The sequence below is a fragment of the Cornus florida genome, unplaced genomic scaffold (genome assembly GCF_030987335.1).
Source record: "Cornus florida cultivar Cherokee Brave unplaced genomic scaffold, ASM3098733v1 CherokeeBrave_3.0.0_Hap2_Chr02, whole genome shotgun sequence".
Taxonomy (NCBI): Eukaryota; Viridiplantae; Streptophyta; class Magnoliopsida; order Cornales; family Cornaceae; genus Cornus; species Cornus florida.
Window position 1 is genome coordinate 32845875 of NW_026775572.1, and position 16010 is coordinate 32861884.

A 16010-nucleotide genomic window follows, 5' to 3' on the forward strand; every position below is an offset into this window, starting at 1 on the left:
TGTACATGCGTATCGGACCTCTGTTTGGATTGTAGTAGTATAGAACTTGCGCGTGGGCCTGACCCACTTCTATTTTTCAGGTACACGACAGTTCCAGGCTTAGACGTGTTCGTGCTGAGCAGAGGTCTCTATTCACTCTTCCGACGATGTAGGATTTTCTCCATAGTTTATTTCTAGTTGCTTTATTTTCCGTTTGGATGTTTAATAGGGGTCCACTGGAGATGGATTCCCGAGTTGTAAACTGATGGAGTTTTGGAGTTTGGGTTTGATGGATTTTAATAATTATAATATTTTGCGGATTCTATTTTTAGTTCCTTTCAGCTTTAATTTCATTTTCTTAATTCGTCTTATATTCCGTGTTCATTATAAAATATTAATTGTTAGATATTCCCGCGGGTTTGGGCCTGAGCCTGATCAACCCATGTCTCGGATCCGAGGGGTATCTCAGTCAACACAAAGGAAACCATCCCGCTGTGTGACCTCTATACCCAAAGAATACGAGAATGATGCAGATATGAATGAATGTGATGCACCTGTGTCAACAAGAACTCTAGCCCAAGAACTAAAAACTGGAAAGATACCTCGAACTGTAGAAGTCCCAGCGGAGGTATCGGCCTATGGCAGTGCGTAAGCTCGTCCCTGAGCCCTCGACTGCTGTGAACTGCCCTACTGAGCTAATTGATGTTCGGAAGCAAATCATTAAGATTACAAGGCAAGTCCAATGTCAAGTTACAAGTTCACTTTATATGAGATACAACCATGTGAATTAGATTCCATACAAAGGAAATAAATAAATGCAAGTCTCAAAACTTATCCGATTCTCAATTTGATACATATGAAGGAACTTGTCAAGGAAAGCATGAATACCAAGTTAGAAACTTAATCAAGACCAAGGAGCCATTGAATGGATTTTAATTAATTCATTTAATTAAAATCTCTAGATTTTGAAACTCATCCAAATGTTCCCAAATTAAAGTATGTTATTAAACATGTCAAGATTTAATTTAATAACATGATACAAGTGATTTCTATGCAAGATACGGCCATGAGTGTTAAACTTTAATACAAAAAAAATAATAAATGAAAGGTTTCAAAACCTAATCAAATATTCTCGATTTAATATATGTGAAACTATATGGCATGCACATCCATAATATCAAGTTGGAAATCCAATGAAGTGAATAATACACATGGAATAAATTAATTAATCAAATTAATTAAGTTCATCTAAATGACTAAGAAACATTAACGCTTCAGAAACATCTTCTACAAATTCTGTTACATCAAATAAATTTTCTGTTTTTTCGTCTTCTAATTCAGTTATAGGTAAAGTATTAATATATGTAATAGCTCCTTTTTTCTTTCTGAAGAATACTAGGAGGGTTAGATGAAATAAAAGTTCCTTTCTTAAAAAATTGTAAACCCGTAGAGGTATAGATAAATCCTCCAGTGAGTGAATTTATAAAATTTAATCCTAGAATAAAATCATAAGTTGGACTATTATTAACTACATAGGTTTGTGGTAAAACAAACTTTTCATTATTAATTACTATAGAAATATTCTGGACACAATGAGTTATTGGTATTTTTTCATTATTATATTGACTAATATTAATATTATAATTTAATTTTATTAAAGCTTCATCTGGTACTAAATGTCTTTTAATGATACTTTTAGATGCTACAGTATCTAACATAGCTGAAGTTTGAACTAGTTTTTCTTTAAATTCCAGTGTTACAGGAAATTGAATTAAACTAGATGGTTTATATATTGAATTTATGGATTCGACTAGGGTATTTTCTAGCTTATTTTCGTATTTATTATAACAGTCGTGACATAATAGGTTTTTACAATGATCTTTACAATAATATCCTTCCTTAATGGAAGAACTACATTATTTACAGTTATAATCTGAGAAATGAAATTTAACTAACTCATAATGACATGAAGAATTACTTATAGTGCAAAGATAATCTGTCATAGAATGAAGTCCTTGTTCAAGATCTTCATCATTATCACTACAAATACTTTCTATACTATATATGCTGTCATTATCGTCATCGGAATCGTAAATACTTTCTAATTCATATAATTCCTCTATTTGTTCTTCAATATCTTCAAGTATATTAATTTTTTCTTGTATTTGCTTAATAGGGTTTTGCTTATATCGATAAGGGCAATTTGGTCTTATATGACCTGGATCTCCACAAATAAAACATTTGCACCTTCTTTCCTTTGTGGGTAATGTAGTAACTTTATTGTCTTTATTATCCTTTCTATTCGTAACTATTTTTCGTTTTTTATACCAAGGACGTTTTCTAAATGGTTTAGGGTTGTTTTTAAAATTCTTAAAATATGGTGATTTTTTATTATAATTTTTATAGGTCTTGCTTTTTCTTAACTTATATTTTCGTGGTTTATTTCTTTTAAAAGTTTTTTGAGGTATACAACCATATTGGGGGGGAAAGTCTAACCATTTTTCTCAAATCTTAGTTTCTACGCTTCCGGGTAATTTCAAAAGATATCGATCTAATAAAGTTAGATCTCCGATTTTTCCTGTAGCAGAGAAATATTCAAAGAACTTATTGGTATAGTCACGTATGTATTTAAAATCACTGATTTGTAATAACTCTAAATTACGTAAGGCTTCATTTTGTTTTATTTGAGTTTCTTCTAACAATCTATCTTCTCCTAATAATAACCTTTTGATTAAACTGGTAAACTGTTGAATTGTAAAATTATCTTTTAAGACATTATAATCATTAACATAATTAACTTTATAAGCTTGCCACCAGTTTTGAATTGTGCCTCTTAATAGAGTTTCACAATAAGTTAATGCTTGTGTTCTATTATCAAACCGAGTTAAAATAACTACTCTAATGCAGTCTTGTTCCCAATTATCAATTACTTTTGACCAGTCTTGGGGATCATGTCGTGATATATCTAGTATAGTTCCTGCGTTGTGTGCTGGAATATTATCGTAGCGTCTACGCTGTGGTGTCTAAGTATACATATATGGTATATTTCTATTTTCTACGTATGTTTCCTGTGTAGGCTGCAGTCGTTGTCCCATGAGATATTCATCATTTGTTCTATTTGTACTACTTGTTGCATTATGTATTTCTTGATCTACAGATCCTGTAGGTATAGATGTAGATCCTTCTGGTTCTTTTCCTTCTCTATGCATTACTTGTTCTTCATTAACATTTAATTCTTCTTTTAGGGTGTTTAGTTCGTGTTGGGGTATAAAAGGATTCAAAACCTACTTTTAATATATTTCATTTAATATCATCATTATTTCCTTCGCCTAGATAAATGCTTTCTATGAGTTGGTAATTGGGCTCAGGATATTTTTCTTGTAAATCTTCTATTTCAAGATTATCAAAATCATGCATTATTTTGTCTAATATTTCATCTTCTAATCGATCATAAAGAACATTTATTTCTTCAGGGGATTCTATTTCTATGAGTGTGGTTAAGAAATCTTATTGGGTATCATCTACTAAATTATCTTGTCTTTTATAATTACTAAACCATATACTAACTTCTCCATTATTTTGAACATATATTTTATTACTCTCAAGTATCTTTTTAGTTGTAGTAGAGAGATTAGGTAATTTCCATTCTGTTCCTTCATGGGTGATACTACTTACTTTTTTAGCTTCAATCATTTGGACATATTTACTACTAAAAGGTTTAACTATTTCACTAAATTGAGCTTTAAATTTTAAATTATATTGATTAACTGCCTTTCCCATAAATAAAGTATTTACTAATAGGTTGTCAAATTGTCCTGTCATATTATAACCTTTTGTGGATATGGCTATCTTTATATGTTTACTAAATTCTCTAATAGTCATGGTAAAATTGGGAATACATCCTACTATTGCTGCGTTATCTGCTAAATCTATTTCAACGCTGGCTATTTGTGCTTGTTGATGGTTATTCCATCTATCATCATAAATATAAGCAAGTGCTCTAGTTCCTATTTCTGCTCTGTTTAATCTTACTATTCCTAACATTATAACGCCTAGATGCGTAAGTCCTAAATTATTCTCATTTAACTCTTGACATGCTTCGGGTGTTATAAGGTCTAAAACTAATTGATTGTTAACTACACTTATTTGTCTCTGACTAAAATGATTATATATCTTGTTTTAGAAATCTAGTAAATTATTAGAATAAAGATTAACTTTATTTTTTACTTTTTTCATTCTTTTTTCTATATAATTTTTTGCATCATGTTCATTATCATATAAATCTTCTACTCTCATTATTTTTTTGGCTTTTCTAAGAATGATGGCCATTGTGGAATTTGTCTATGAGGATGGAGTAGATTTACACGCTTGGTGGTTTCAGGTAGCGAGAGCTGATTAGTAGTTGATAATTTTATCTCCTTTATTTTATCTGATAATTCAGATAGTTCCTTAGAGGATTCCCTGGGAATACTTTCTTGTATAACCTCTAATTTTTCTTTTAGTTAATTAACTTTTTCAGATAACTGAAGTAATAACTGGATTAAAAAGTTATTTTGCCTAATATGTATATTAGTTGATTGTACGTCGGTCTTAAAACTTGTAAATCATATGGGTTCTTTATCGATTTTATAAAGTTCGGCTAAAGCTGTTAAATAATTAGGATTACTGGTGCTCATAAAACTATTGTAATAGCTTTTGTATATCTTTCTTAAGGGATTTTAAGTAATCTATAATTATATTTTGATTTTCAATAAGTTGTTTTATATCACTATTTATATCTTTAATTGCGACTAATATTATTTTATTGTCTAAATTATTTGAATTAGAATTCTGTGTTACTTGTTCTTTAATATAATCAAGATTTTCTCCTAATCTTTTTATAGAATTATCTATATTATTTAGATCTATTCGACTCATAAACTAAAATCTTTGTCGTCTAGCTTCTAAAATATTATGTATTCTAATTATTCTTGATCTAAGTTCTTCTATTCGTCTTTGTAGGCTATGCGATGTATTTCCTAGTGCTTGTGAGATGTAACTATTCCTAAGTGCTTTTTGACAAAATTCTAAAACTTGTAAAAGTTGTTCTTTGGGTATATTATGCATAAAATAGACTTTAGGGGTAAAAATATAATTTCTGCTTACTAAAGGGGACTTAGTTCATGTATAGGTAAATATGCAAACTACGTTCATCTATGGGTAATATACTCACACTAAGACCACTTTACTGTAAAAATCGCTTGTTTAAACATTTGTATTCTCAGTCAGCTTGCGTATAGGGATGTTTAATATTTTTCTTCTTTTACCTTAAATGTTTAGATTCTCGAATAACTATCAAAACTTTGTCTTTTAATTTACTATTTTGTTAACCCACTATTTAGTAATTTGGTTAGATTGAATCTACTATTTATTTTTATTTTTTTATTTTTTAGTGTTTATTGTTTTTTAGTAGTTATTGTAATATGAAGAGTTAATGGTGGAAATGAAACCAAAGTATTTACCAAAAAAAAGAAACCAAATTGCCTTACATTAATCAATATGTTATCCTTTTGAGGACTCAAATGGATTATTATATTCATCTGAAAAAAAATTGCTAAACTGATAAAATATGACCCTAAATAAATAAATAGTAGTAATACTAATGATTTGTGTGAAATTTATTCACATTATTGATTTTTTTTTTTTTTCTTTTTAAGACTTAAAAGTGTGATTGCCCAATGGAATATGACTGTTAATACTCAAGGAGCAGAACAATTCTATCGGTATATACATGTAAGTAATTATTATTAATATTTTATATATGTAAGTAATTATTTTATATATATATATATATATATATTTCCTGGACAAGAAATGGCCCCTCATCTCCCTCGCTGAAATTGTCTCCACAAATGTTTAATAATAAATAAATATATATTTTATCTCATTAACATAGTGTCATAATTTTCCATAAGAATTAGCCTGACAATATATTCGGAAACTCGGGAGAAAAACCCAAAGACGTTTATGTATTAAATTTAATAATACACCCGCTACTATTAATTTACTCACAATTAATAGTTGCTCTGATAATTATAAATCAAATGTATATATAAATAAAAATAATAATAAGAAATCACGAGGCGATTCCTTTAGGGCCGCCCTTTTACTTTTCTGCCGTTAAAAAATAATTAAATAAATAAATAAAAATTAATAAAAGGGTAAGCACAAATTCTCAAATGGTTTTTTTAATGGTATTAAAATATCAAATTTATCCAAAATAAAATAAAATAAAATCTCTCAAACAAAGTCATAATTTCCCAATCAAATGACTGCAAAAGAGTAAGCAAAATTGTAAGATAAGAACAATGCCAAAGGAAACCCTAACAAAAACTGAACTACAACAGACCACACAATAAGAGAGTTTCTTGGATAAAGACGCTGGCCTCATCAATCTTCCTCTTCGCCCTCGTTCTCGGCAATGTTGAAGTACCTCAGTTCATAAATATTTCGGTCTTTGTTGGAAGCAATCACCCGAAGCCAATCCCTCACGTTGTGTTTCTTAAGGTATTTCTTGGTCAAGTACTTCAAGTACCTAAACCACAAGCCAACATTCATATGAAATTACAGCCACAAATTAGACCCAACCATCTTGTTCTGATAAAGCAAACATCCATAAGATATTCTGTCTATTTTCTTCCTATTTATCTTTTGTTTTTGACAAACAGCTTATGGTTTTAAAAATACAAAATTAGGCATACATATTACAGGATATGCGTGTTTCTGCATTAATATCAATAATGGCAGACAATTCAACAGCTAAGTCATTCAAACAAATACAAATTTATCATACAAGTAAAAATATACATATGGTGCCTGGGATCCTGTGTGGTACAGGACATAGGTTCCCAACTCATACATACTCCCTCTGTCCCAAAATAAGTGTCATGTTTTCCTTTTTTATTTGTCATAAAATAATTGTCCACTTTCCTTTTTCAAACAATATATTTCACATCTTTCCATATATGTCCTTTGAGTTTTAAATTTCAAACTTGAATATTCAAAACTTAAAAAGGCAATTTAGTAACTTTCCAAGGAGACAATGCATGTCTCACATGTCTACTTAAAAATAACTACTCCCCAGAAGTGACACTTAAATTGGGACAGAGGGAGTATGACATTAAAATGAAGGAATTCCTTATTTGGCATGTCAAAACCCATCCATCTACTAAATGGCTGCTAAGCTCTGAAGCATAGACACAGCTGAGATGGGGGCCGTACTGGTGACGGGCAGTGACTCCCTAGAAGTAGACATTAAAATGAAGGAATTCCTTTTTTTTTTTTTTTTTTTTTGGTAAAGTACACTAACACCCTCTGAGGTTTGCCAAAAGGACACACAAATGAAACTTAGCCTATTTTGGGACAAAGACACCCCCTCAAGTTTGATACACTTACCAAAGACACCACAATGATAATGAATTGACATTTTTGCCCTTTAACTTTTAAATTGACTAATTTGAATGTTAAAATGACCTTTCTAACCTTCCTAATCTATTTCTTTCCTTCTCTCCTCTCTCTCGGTTCTCTCCTCCTGCAACACCAACACACACACACACACACATATATATACATATCCACACATATAGACACACACACACACATATATATAACATATATATATCCACACACACAAGGCGGCGACGGGCGGCGGCGAGCTGTCGTCAAGGAGAATAGCACTGGTGAATTAGATGATGATGATGTCGACGGCGGCAGAGGCGGCGACCGTGGTTGCAACAGAGGCGGCGACGGTGGTTTTCAGATCTGCAAATCGCGAGAATTTCACGCACCCACAATCGTCTTCTTCCTTCAATACCCACTGCAGCCGCAGCCGCCGCCGCCGCCACAACACCCACCACCACCACCACCGCCACACAATCGGCTTCGCACCCACACCCCTATATACCACCATCATCACTGGACCACCACCACCGACCACCACTCGTTTCAACACCATCCCACCTGAAAATTAACACCCAAAAGCCATACCCAATTTTCTTTTTCTATGTTCATATATATATATATATATATACCACTCGTTTCATATATATATATACTAAAGAAATTTGTTGTTTTGTTCTTTCTTGGTCTATTTTCTTTCTTTGTGGCTATGTATAGAGAGAGAAAGACACGGTATTTTAGAGAGAGGGGGCAAGGGTAATTTAGTAATTTAATTATTTTGATATTTTATAATTACAATTAATTAAATAGTGAAGGGTAAAATTGACTTTTCACTGGATTTTAGGCTCTGTTTGGATTGTAAATTTGATAAGGGGGAGTCTTTGTCCCAAAATAGCCTAAGTTTCATCTGAGTGTCCTTTTACCAAAGCTCAAAGGCTGTTAGTGTACTTTACCCTTTTTTTTTTTTTTATAAGTAAGATTTATTATACAAAACGCTCAAAATGGAAGCGGAATCCCAAGAAACACAAGGGCCAAAGGCACCTTAAACCTTCAAAGAGCCAAAAAAAAATCTCCTTTAAAGATCTAGAATCTCTCCCTGAGACCCAACAAAAAATAGTGGAAATAATAGAGAACTTAAGCATAGAAACAGGTTTCTCCTTTCCCTCAAAATATCTCCGATTCCTCTCAAGCCAAATGCACCACCAAATACAAAGAGGCGTAGCCCTCCAAGCATCCCGCACGAGAGCCCCAACAGAAACACCTCTCCAAGCTTCAATCAACTCTCTAGAGGAATGCGAAGGAATTCCTTATTTGACATGTCAAAACCCATCCATCTACTAAATGGCTGCTAAGTTCTAAAGCATAGACACAGCTGAGATGGGGGCTGTACCCGTGACGGATAGTGACTCCCTAGAAGTCTTTTTTTATATATATAAATATTGGACACCCCAGACACCGATGGGACACGCTGGAGGACTTTTCTTGTTTAAATAGAGAGGAAGAAGATGAAGAGGAGACCAAACCATTGTGGAGAAGATTGGATTGATAGTTATGTGGGTATCATATATATCCAAATTGATTTTATGTGTATAAATACACACATATACAAATCATATGTATATATCCATTCAAAGAGAAAAAAATATGAAAATTGGGAAGAGCTGGAAGGGATGAGAGATGATCGGCCAGAAGAGAGGGAGCACAGAGACATTTAGGGGATGAGAGAGGAGAGAGAGTGATGTGCAGAGAGGGGGAGATATAAGATAAAATTTCCAAATTCTCTTCTTTCACAACTTGTTTGGCCACAAGGAACTTTATTTTTTCAAAAGAAACATGGGCTGGCCAAATTTAAACGGGTTGTGTTTATCATACATATAAGAAATTGAGCGAAAGCTATATTACTATTTAATTGCTATATTACTATTTAATTGCCCGTGTCCGTGTCTGTGTCCTATTTTATTGAAATTTACCGTATTGCTGTGTTGTGTCTGTGCTTAAGCCATCAATCACACAAAAAAGAATTCCTAAAACAGTGGGGACATTTCAACAACAATGCAATTCAGATTCTAAAACTTAATAAAATACGGGCAAGAGTTGTTAAGATCTATCCCTTAATTAAAAAACCATCCACAAAATTTCAGTGCCACACAGTCTGGCATGCTTCTGCTGCACAATATATTTTTTTGCTACTAAACTCCCAAATTCAAAGGATAGTATCAGACACAATCGCCACAAGCAATATAACAGACCACCAAGTGAGTGGGGAAGATGTATATATAACTCAGTTTACATATACAGGGACATATTAATCTAGAAAAAGATCTTTATATAAGAGAAATGTTCCGAAGGAAGAGTTATTAGAAAAGAAATAGAACTTACTTTAAATGGAAATTGGAAGGAAAACTTTTGAAAAAAGAACATTAAAAAATAACCTTTCTAAATATATTATTTTATAGTTGTCAAAACTTGATTACATACAAATTTAAGTGGTCCTGATCTCCAACCTTTGCAACTTAATGCAATAGAGAGAGCCGTTAAAGGCCTTCAAAATTATAGAAGTACATGAAAAATGTAAATCATGGAAAATAAAGCTAACAATTCATGTACAAATTTACAGAATACAATATACTAATACTATACATATACCTGATACTTTATAACAGCTGATATATGTTACAGCTTTATATTGACATTATAATATCATTAAATGCTCCACATATATACTAACTAAAATAATGATTTCTATATACAATGCACAACATAACACGAAAGAAGAAAAGCATAAGTAACATATGACAGTAAACTAACAGTCAAATTCATACATCACATGCATATAAATTATGCATTAAGGATTAGCCTTCTCATTTCAGAAATTTGTAGAGAGAACAAAAATTCTACATTGTAGTCGAGTCATGAACATGATGGCTGCCATCATGAAACCATTACACACCTATACACACAGACACTACAATGTGGTTTAACAACACACATCCTTTAAAAGGGAAAAATAGAGAGAGGTCCGCAGAAGAGAGGAGGAGGGAGGGGGGAGGAACCCAAGTCCTCTCCAGTGTACCGTGCAGTGCCACTCATTGGAGAGGACTGTCCTATATTTTGCATAAATCACTTATAAAGTTTTTATAACACTTTATAATACATTTAAGAATTATATAAAATTTTGCAATCAGCTTATACAAATATTTGTATACTTAGTGTAATTTGTTTATATAAAATTATATGCAAGTCTTATATATGTGTGTGTATATAAGTATATATTGCCTGTATCTGTATGACTTATGCTTGTCTAGATATGATTAGTGTGACTGATTACGAGCGACTTATGTAATAGAATGTTGCCTACGATGGCATTGTGTGGATTGTTGGACATTTGATATAGCATATAATGGAGACTTCAATTCTGAACAACTCCTAATTGGAGGGCAAGTAATACTGTAATAGTATTTTCTTTTTTCTTTTCTTTTTTTGATAAGAAATAGTATTTTCTTTTTATTTGATTATTAATTGATTATAATCATTATCACACCCAAGTTCTCACCAAAACAATGGGTTTTTTTTATTAAAAAAAAAAAAAAAAAGTAAAGAAGCAAAACAATGGGTTATGGATCCAAAAGTTCAGGATGTTATCTAAGCGAAGAGATCAGATCAATATGAAAGGAAAACCAGAGTTTAATTAGCATCAAACATTAATATATGATAGCTCATTGAAATTATTTCCTTTAAAATACTCTTAGATCAGTGCTGCTAGGATCTGTGAAGCAATCTTTTATATTTTCAGGTTAAGGCATTGAAAAAACTCAAAATAACATAACTTATCTAGCGTTGAAGACTATACATTTACACTTCTTTGGCAAGAAAGATTAATTTTCAATGCATATTGTCCCAAGGGTTACTTGTGAAGATTTTCTATTAAATGTTTGTAACTATCTATCCAATGGAAATCTACACTATGGAATTCTACAAACTGAGAATTATGTAACAATATATGAAATCATTTCTCAAAATATTATTGGTATAAATGAATCCTGAGAGGTTGTTAAGTTAAAATTTTATTATCATATTCCAAAAGTTTATAGAAGAGATAAAGTCACTAATGAAAGTGTGAGAAGAAAATTAGGTGTAGCAGCCATTGATGAAAAAATTCGAGAGACTAGACTTAGATAGTTTGGACACATACATTCGAGACCTAATGACGTGCCGATCAAACGAAGAAGACCAATTGTAATAGAAGGCAAGAGACGGAGAGAGCGGCCAAAAATAACATGGAATGAGGTTATTAAAAATAGTATTAAAAAGTTAAAAATAATAGGTGAATTGGCATATAATAAAAAAGTTTGGAGAGAAAGCATTCATGTGGCCGATCCATTCACATGAAGATTAAGGTAAGGATGAAGGATGATGATACTTACTTATCAAAAAAAAATGATGGATGATGATATTCCAAATTTTAAGGCAAGCTTTGGGTTTTCGAAAAACCAGTATTCATGGCGCGACAGTTTGAGGTTCCATTCATCTCATGTTCTCAACAGATTTCCCACTATGAAACTTGATGAATACTTACTATCTTTTAATATTGGAGAACAAAATCTTCCTACAGAATCTACACAAAAAATCTTCCTACAGAATCTACACAAAAAATCTTTATTCTTCTTCCAAACCATTAAGATGGTAAAAAACAAATATCTTCCCTCTAAAAAATCAGAGTTTGATTATTGTCATTTCCTCTACCCTTCCCATTATAATACTTACACCACTATTGTGCTATTACATTGTATATGCCCACAAAAGGTAATTGCAACAAATCAAACCAGTTCTCTTTTTACATTGCACCAATTGGTTACCTAGCCAGCATAACTATACCAATAAGAGAACTATAGGTACGCCACAGAGAATCAAATATATCCACCAAATTTTAAAATTTAAAGTGGAAACTACAACATAATGTCAAACCCATCTCACAATTCTTTTATACATCCTAACAAAAATTAAATATTTTCTAATATGTATCACAAACAAAAATTAGTCGTCCACAACATAATAAAGCAGTCTTTGAACAAAACCCAATTACAGAAACTCCATAGAATCAAACCACATGCACACAAAACTGCACATAAATATACGGAGATGATAAAGTTACCTTTTGGAGAAGTTGCTGTCAGAAGTGACGGTGATCTTGTTCTTCTCTCTGCTGACGGTGACGGAATCTCCGAGAGCTCCAGCTTTGCCGCCGACCTTGATCCTCTCCTGGAGGAACTTCTCCAGTGAAGCAATGTCCATGATCTTGTCCTCCACTGGCTTCGCACAGTCGATCGTGAACGACGCCCCCTTCTTCTTCCCCTTCGCACCACCACCTGCGCTTCCTCGACTCATCTTCGATTGTTATTCACTGCGAACCACAAAATTGTGTAAATCAACAAACACGTCTCAGTAAAATGCATATAGACACACACACATAAACATATATAGAGAGTAGGGAGAGAACCAGATAGAGATTTGTTCGAGCTGGTAGTGCAGTCGCAGCGGCTACAATTGAGAAGAGAAATTAGGGTTTCATTTTGGTGGCTTATATATAGATAAATATATTTTAGGGAAAATTACACTAACCTCCCCTAAGGTTTAGGTAAATTACACACAAGTGGAGAATTAGTTCTTTATTACTTTGATATCTCTGAGACTTGGATCCTATGCTCAACCATACCCCTGCCTTAATAAAAATTTAAAAAATAATTAAATTGTCCTTTACTTATCTCAAAAGAACTCAATACCCTCATATTTTGACATACAATGTAAAAATTAACATTAAATGCTATTGAAATAATGCAAGGTATCAATTTTCATTACAAATTTTTATTATTAAATTATACAAAACAATTTTTTTTTTTTTTTATTAATGACATTTGATTATTTTTTCTTAGGATTTAATTAGGTTTTTTTAAAAAATAATAATAATAAGTAGCGTAATATAGCGTTTAAAAAAAAAAAAAAAAAAAAAAAAAGGACTTTTGGTTTAATATTTTTTTGGATAATTTATACCGACCTCCCTTATAGTTTGCCATAATTACAGGCGACACCCTTCCTGTTCCAGAAATTATGCGGACCTCCCTTACTTTTTAAAATATTCCACACGGACCACCCTCATCTCATCTGTGACGGACCGTTAAATACCCTAACGGAGCTGTCGAAATTACTGAAATACCCTCTCCTTGGCATCTGAAATTACTAAACTAACCATCAGCTTTTAATTAAAAAATAAATAAAAAGTCCCATAACCAACCTCACACGCAACTCAAAAAATTCATAAAAAATTCAAATCTAGCAAGATTAAGTTAAACAAAATCCTAAAATCTCATCAATAGTGTATTTCATTATCTCAAAATTTTAAAGACAAATAACAAGTCTAAGTCATGTAAATTTCAGTCCTAATATTTTTTACATGCTTTGACAAGATATTTAAACTAGTCCTAACAATTAGCGACAGTAGGTTATTGGGCCCTCCACACACCAATAATTGGAGTCTTACTTTTATGTAAACTTTAAGTTTATTAGCTTCTACAATGGCAAAGGATGATCATAAGAAGATAGTACTTGTTAATGATAAGTCATGTTAGCTTTGCAGTTCTGCAGATATATACATACATTGGAAACATAGCAGCGATTGAGGACATTATTGTGTGTGTGTGTGTGTGTGTATGAACCGTACATACAAAAAAAGAAGGAAGAAGAGAACCAAAGAAAGGGGGATAAATGAATAGTATTGTGTGTGTGTGCGCTTATATATATATATATATATATAAGAAGCAAAAAAGCAAAAAATAAAATAAAAATAAGAAGAACATAGACTAATAAGTTAAAGCTAGCCGGATTTCTGTCACCGGAACTGTCGTTCGCCTTAACTAAGACATGCTAGGGTTGTTCGGTCTTTGATTGCAGCTCGTCGGACTTGTTGCTGCAGAATGAAGATCACCGGAAAAGATGGATACTTCTGAACTAGAGGTGCGCTGGTTCAATCACCGTCACCGGAGCTAGTAATTGTAGTTTTGGAGCTCGCGGATGTGTCCCCGTCACCGAAATGGGTATGTCTTCAGTCTTCGCCGAAGTTTGCACCGACAGAAGTACACCGAAGATGAAGCTCTCTCTATATTTGCACAGATGGGAGATCACCGGAATCATGGTTCATCTAAACTGAAACATAGTGTGTCACTGGTTGCTATTGGGTCTTCAATCAGTCCCCTGATTCATCTGAACTGAATCACACAAATATATATATATATATATATATATATATATAAACAATTGGATAGAAACAGAGAGAAATTAACCTCATAGTGTGAGCTCTATAGATCGATCCCCAAAGTCTTCTGGTACTGATCGAACAGGTGCTTCGTTCTGATTAAATACATGACAAAAAACGCTAAGATTAATTCTAGAGAGAGAAAGCAAGAGTATTTATATAGAGAGAGAAAGGGGAATTTATATATAAACTTCACGTCTATTTTCCGCATTGAATCATTAAATTTGTGCCCGGCTCAAGTGAAAAATTGTTGCAGTTTCAGTTTCAGTTTCAGTTTGGGCACGTTTCAGTTTGGGCTTCACAAGTTTCAGTTTGGGCACGTTTCAATCCGGTGAGATCGAGCAACAATTTTAGAGACCCAATTCGAAAGCACAGAGCATCAGTGGATTTCATTGGTTTCAATCTAATGGCAGGCATCCTCCGGCGGTGTTATACATAATTTATATATATATATACACACACACACAAGCTTATAATGAGGAATGAGAATACAACACACAGAAATCAAAACACATGTACAGACACGTAATGAAGAAGATGAGGATATTTTCGGCATTTCATGAAAAATAGTAGCTGATGATCATTTTCCGTCATTGACTAGCATTGACTGTAACCGAAGGGGGGTCCGTATAGGATATTTTAAAAAGTAGGGATGCCCGCGTAATTTCCAGAACAGAAAGAATGCCGTCTGTAATTATGACAAGCTATAGGGGAAGTCAGTGTAAATTATTCTATTTTTTTTTGTTAAACTATTATTAAATTAAATTAGGGTATGAAAAATATTTTACATTCTTGGGGGAGATCAAAGTAATAAAGATTAATGCTCTATCAGTGTAATTTGCCTAAACCTTGGGGAAATCTAGTCACAGTTAGTAAAATTAAGGTATGGGTGAAAAAAATAAGAAAATTAAGGTAGAGGAAAATATATATATAATTTGATTTTTATAAAACAAAATACATTACAAATTAAAAATTGGGATAAATAAATCAGCCTGAGTGGAGGCATGAGTGTGGTGTGTGAATACCAACTAAAAAGAAAAAAAAAAAATGAATTATACAGTATACACATCTAATTTATTTTTTGGGTGAATTGCAAAAAAACCCCTTCGACTTTCACCCGTTTGTAAAAAACACCCCTTATGAATATTTTTAGCAATTAACCCCCCTCAACTATCATGAGGGGGTCATTTTAACTAACCTCTATTAGGGTGATTGTGTGAGAAAAATTTTATGACAAAATTACCCTTAACATGAAATATTCGTTTAAGTGATTGTGTAATAAAATTTT

General features: G+C 32.5%; 1 protein-coding gene across 1 annotated transcript; it reads right to left on the reverse strand.

The window, feature by feature from the left end:
- Positions 1-6180: 6180 nt before the first annotated feature.
- On the reverse strand, positions 6181-12973 carry LOC132294584 (large ribosomal subunit protein eL22z). Its single transcript, XM_059792495.1, has 3 exons — positions 12914-12973; positions 12569-12817; positions 6181-6553 (listed from the first exon to the last, which is right to left on the reverse strand). The coding sequence occupies exons 2-3, from the start codon at positions 12799-12801 to the stop codon at positions 6409-6411; spliced, it is 378 nt and encodes a 125-aa protein (XP_059648478.1). The 5' UTR covers positions 12802-12817; positions 12914-12973; the 3' UTR covers positions 6181-6408.
- Positions 12974-16010: the final 3037 nt, after the last annotated feature.

Bases quoted from the DNA above. Each gene is read 5' to 3' on its own strand.
- LOC132294584 (XM_059792495.1), bottom strand. From the start codon at position 12,801: ATGAGTCGAGGAAGCGCAGGTGGTGGTGCGAAGGGGAAGAAGAAGGGG. The intron at 6,554-12,568 runs GTAACTTTATCA...CTTGTGGTTTAG, and splicing joins GACAGCAACTTCTCCAAAAG to GTACTTGAAGTACTTGACCA.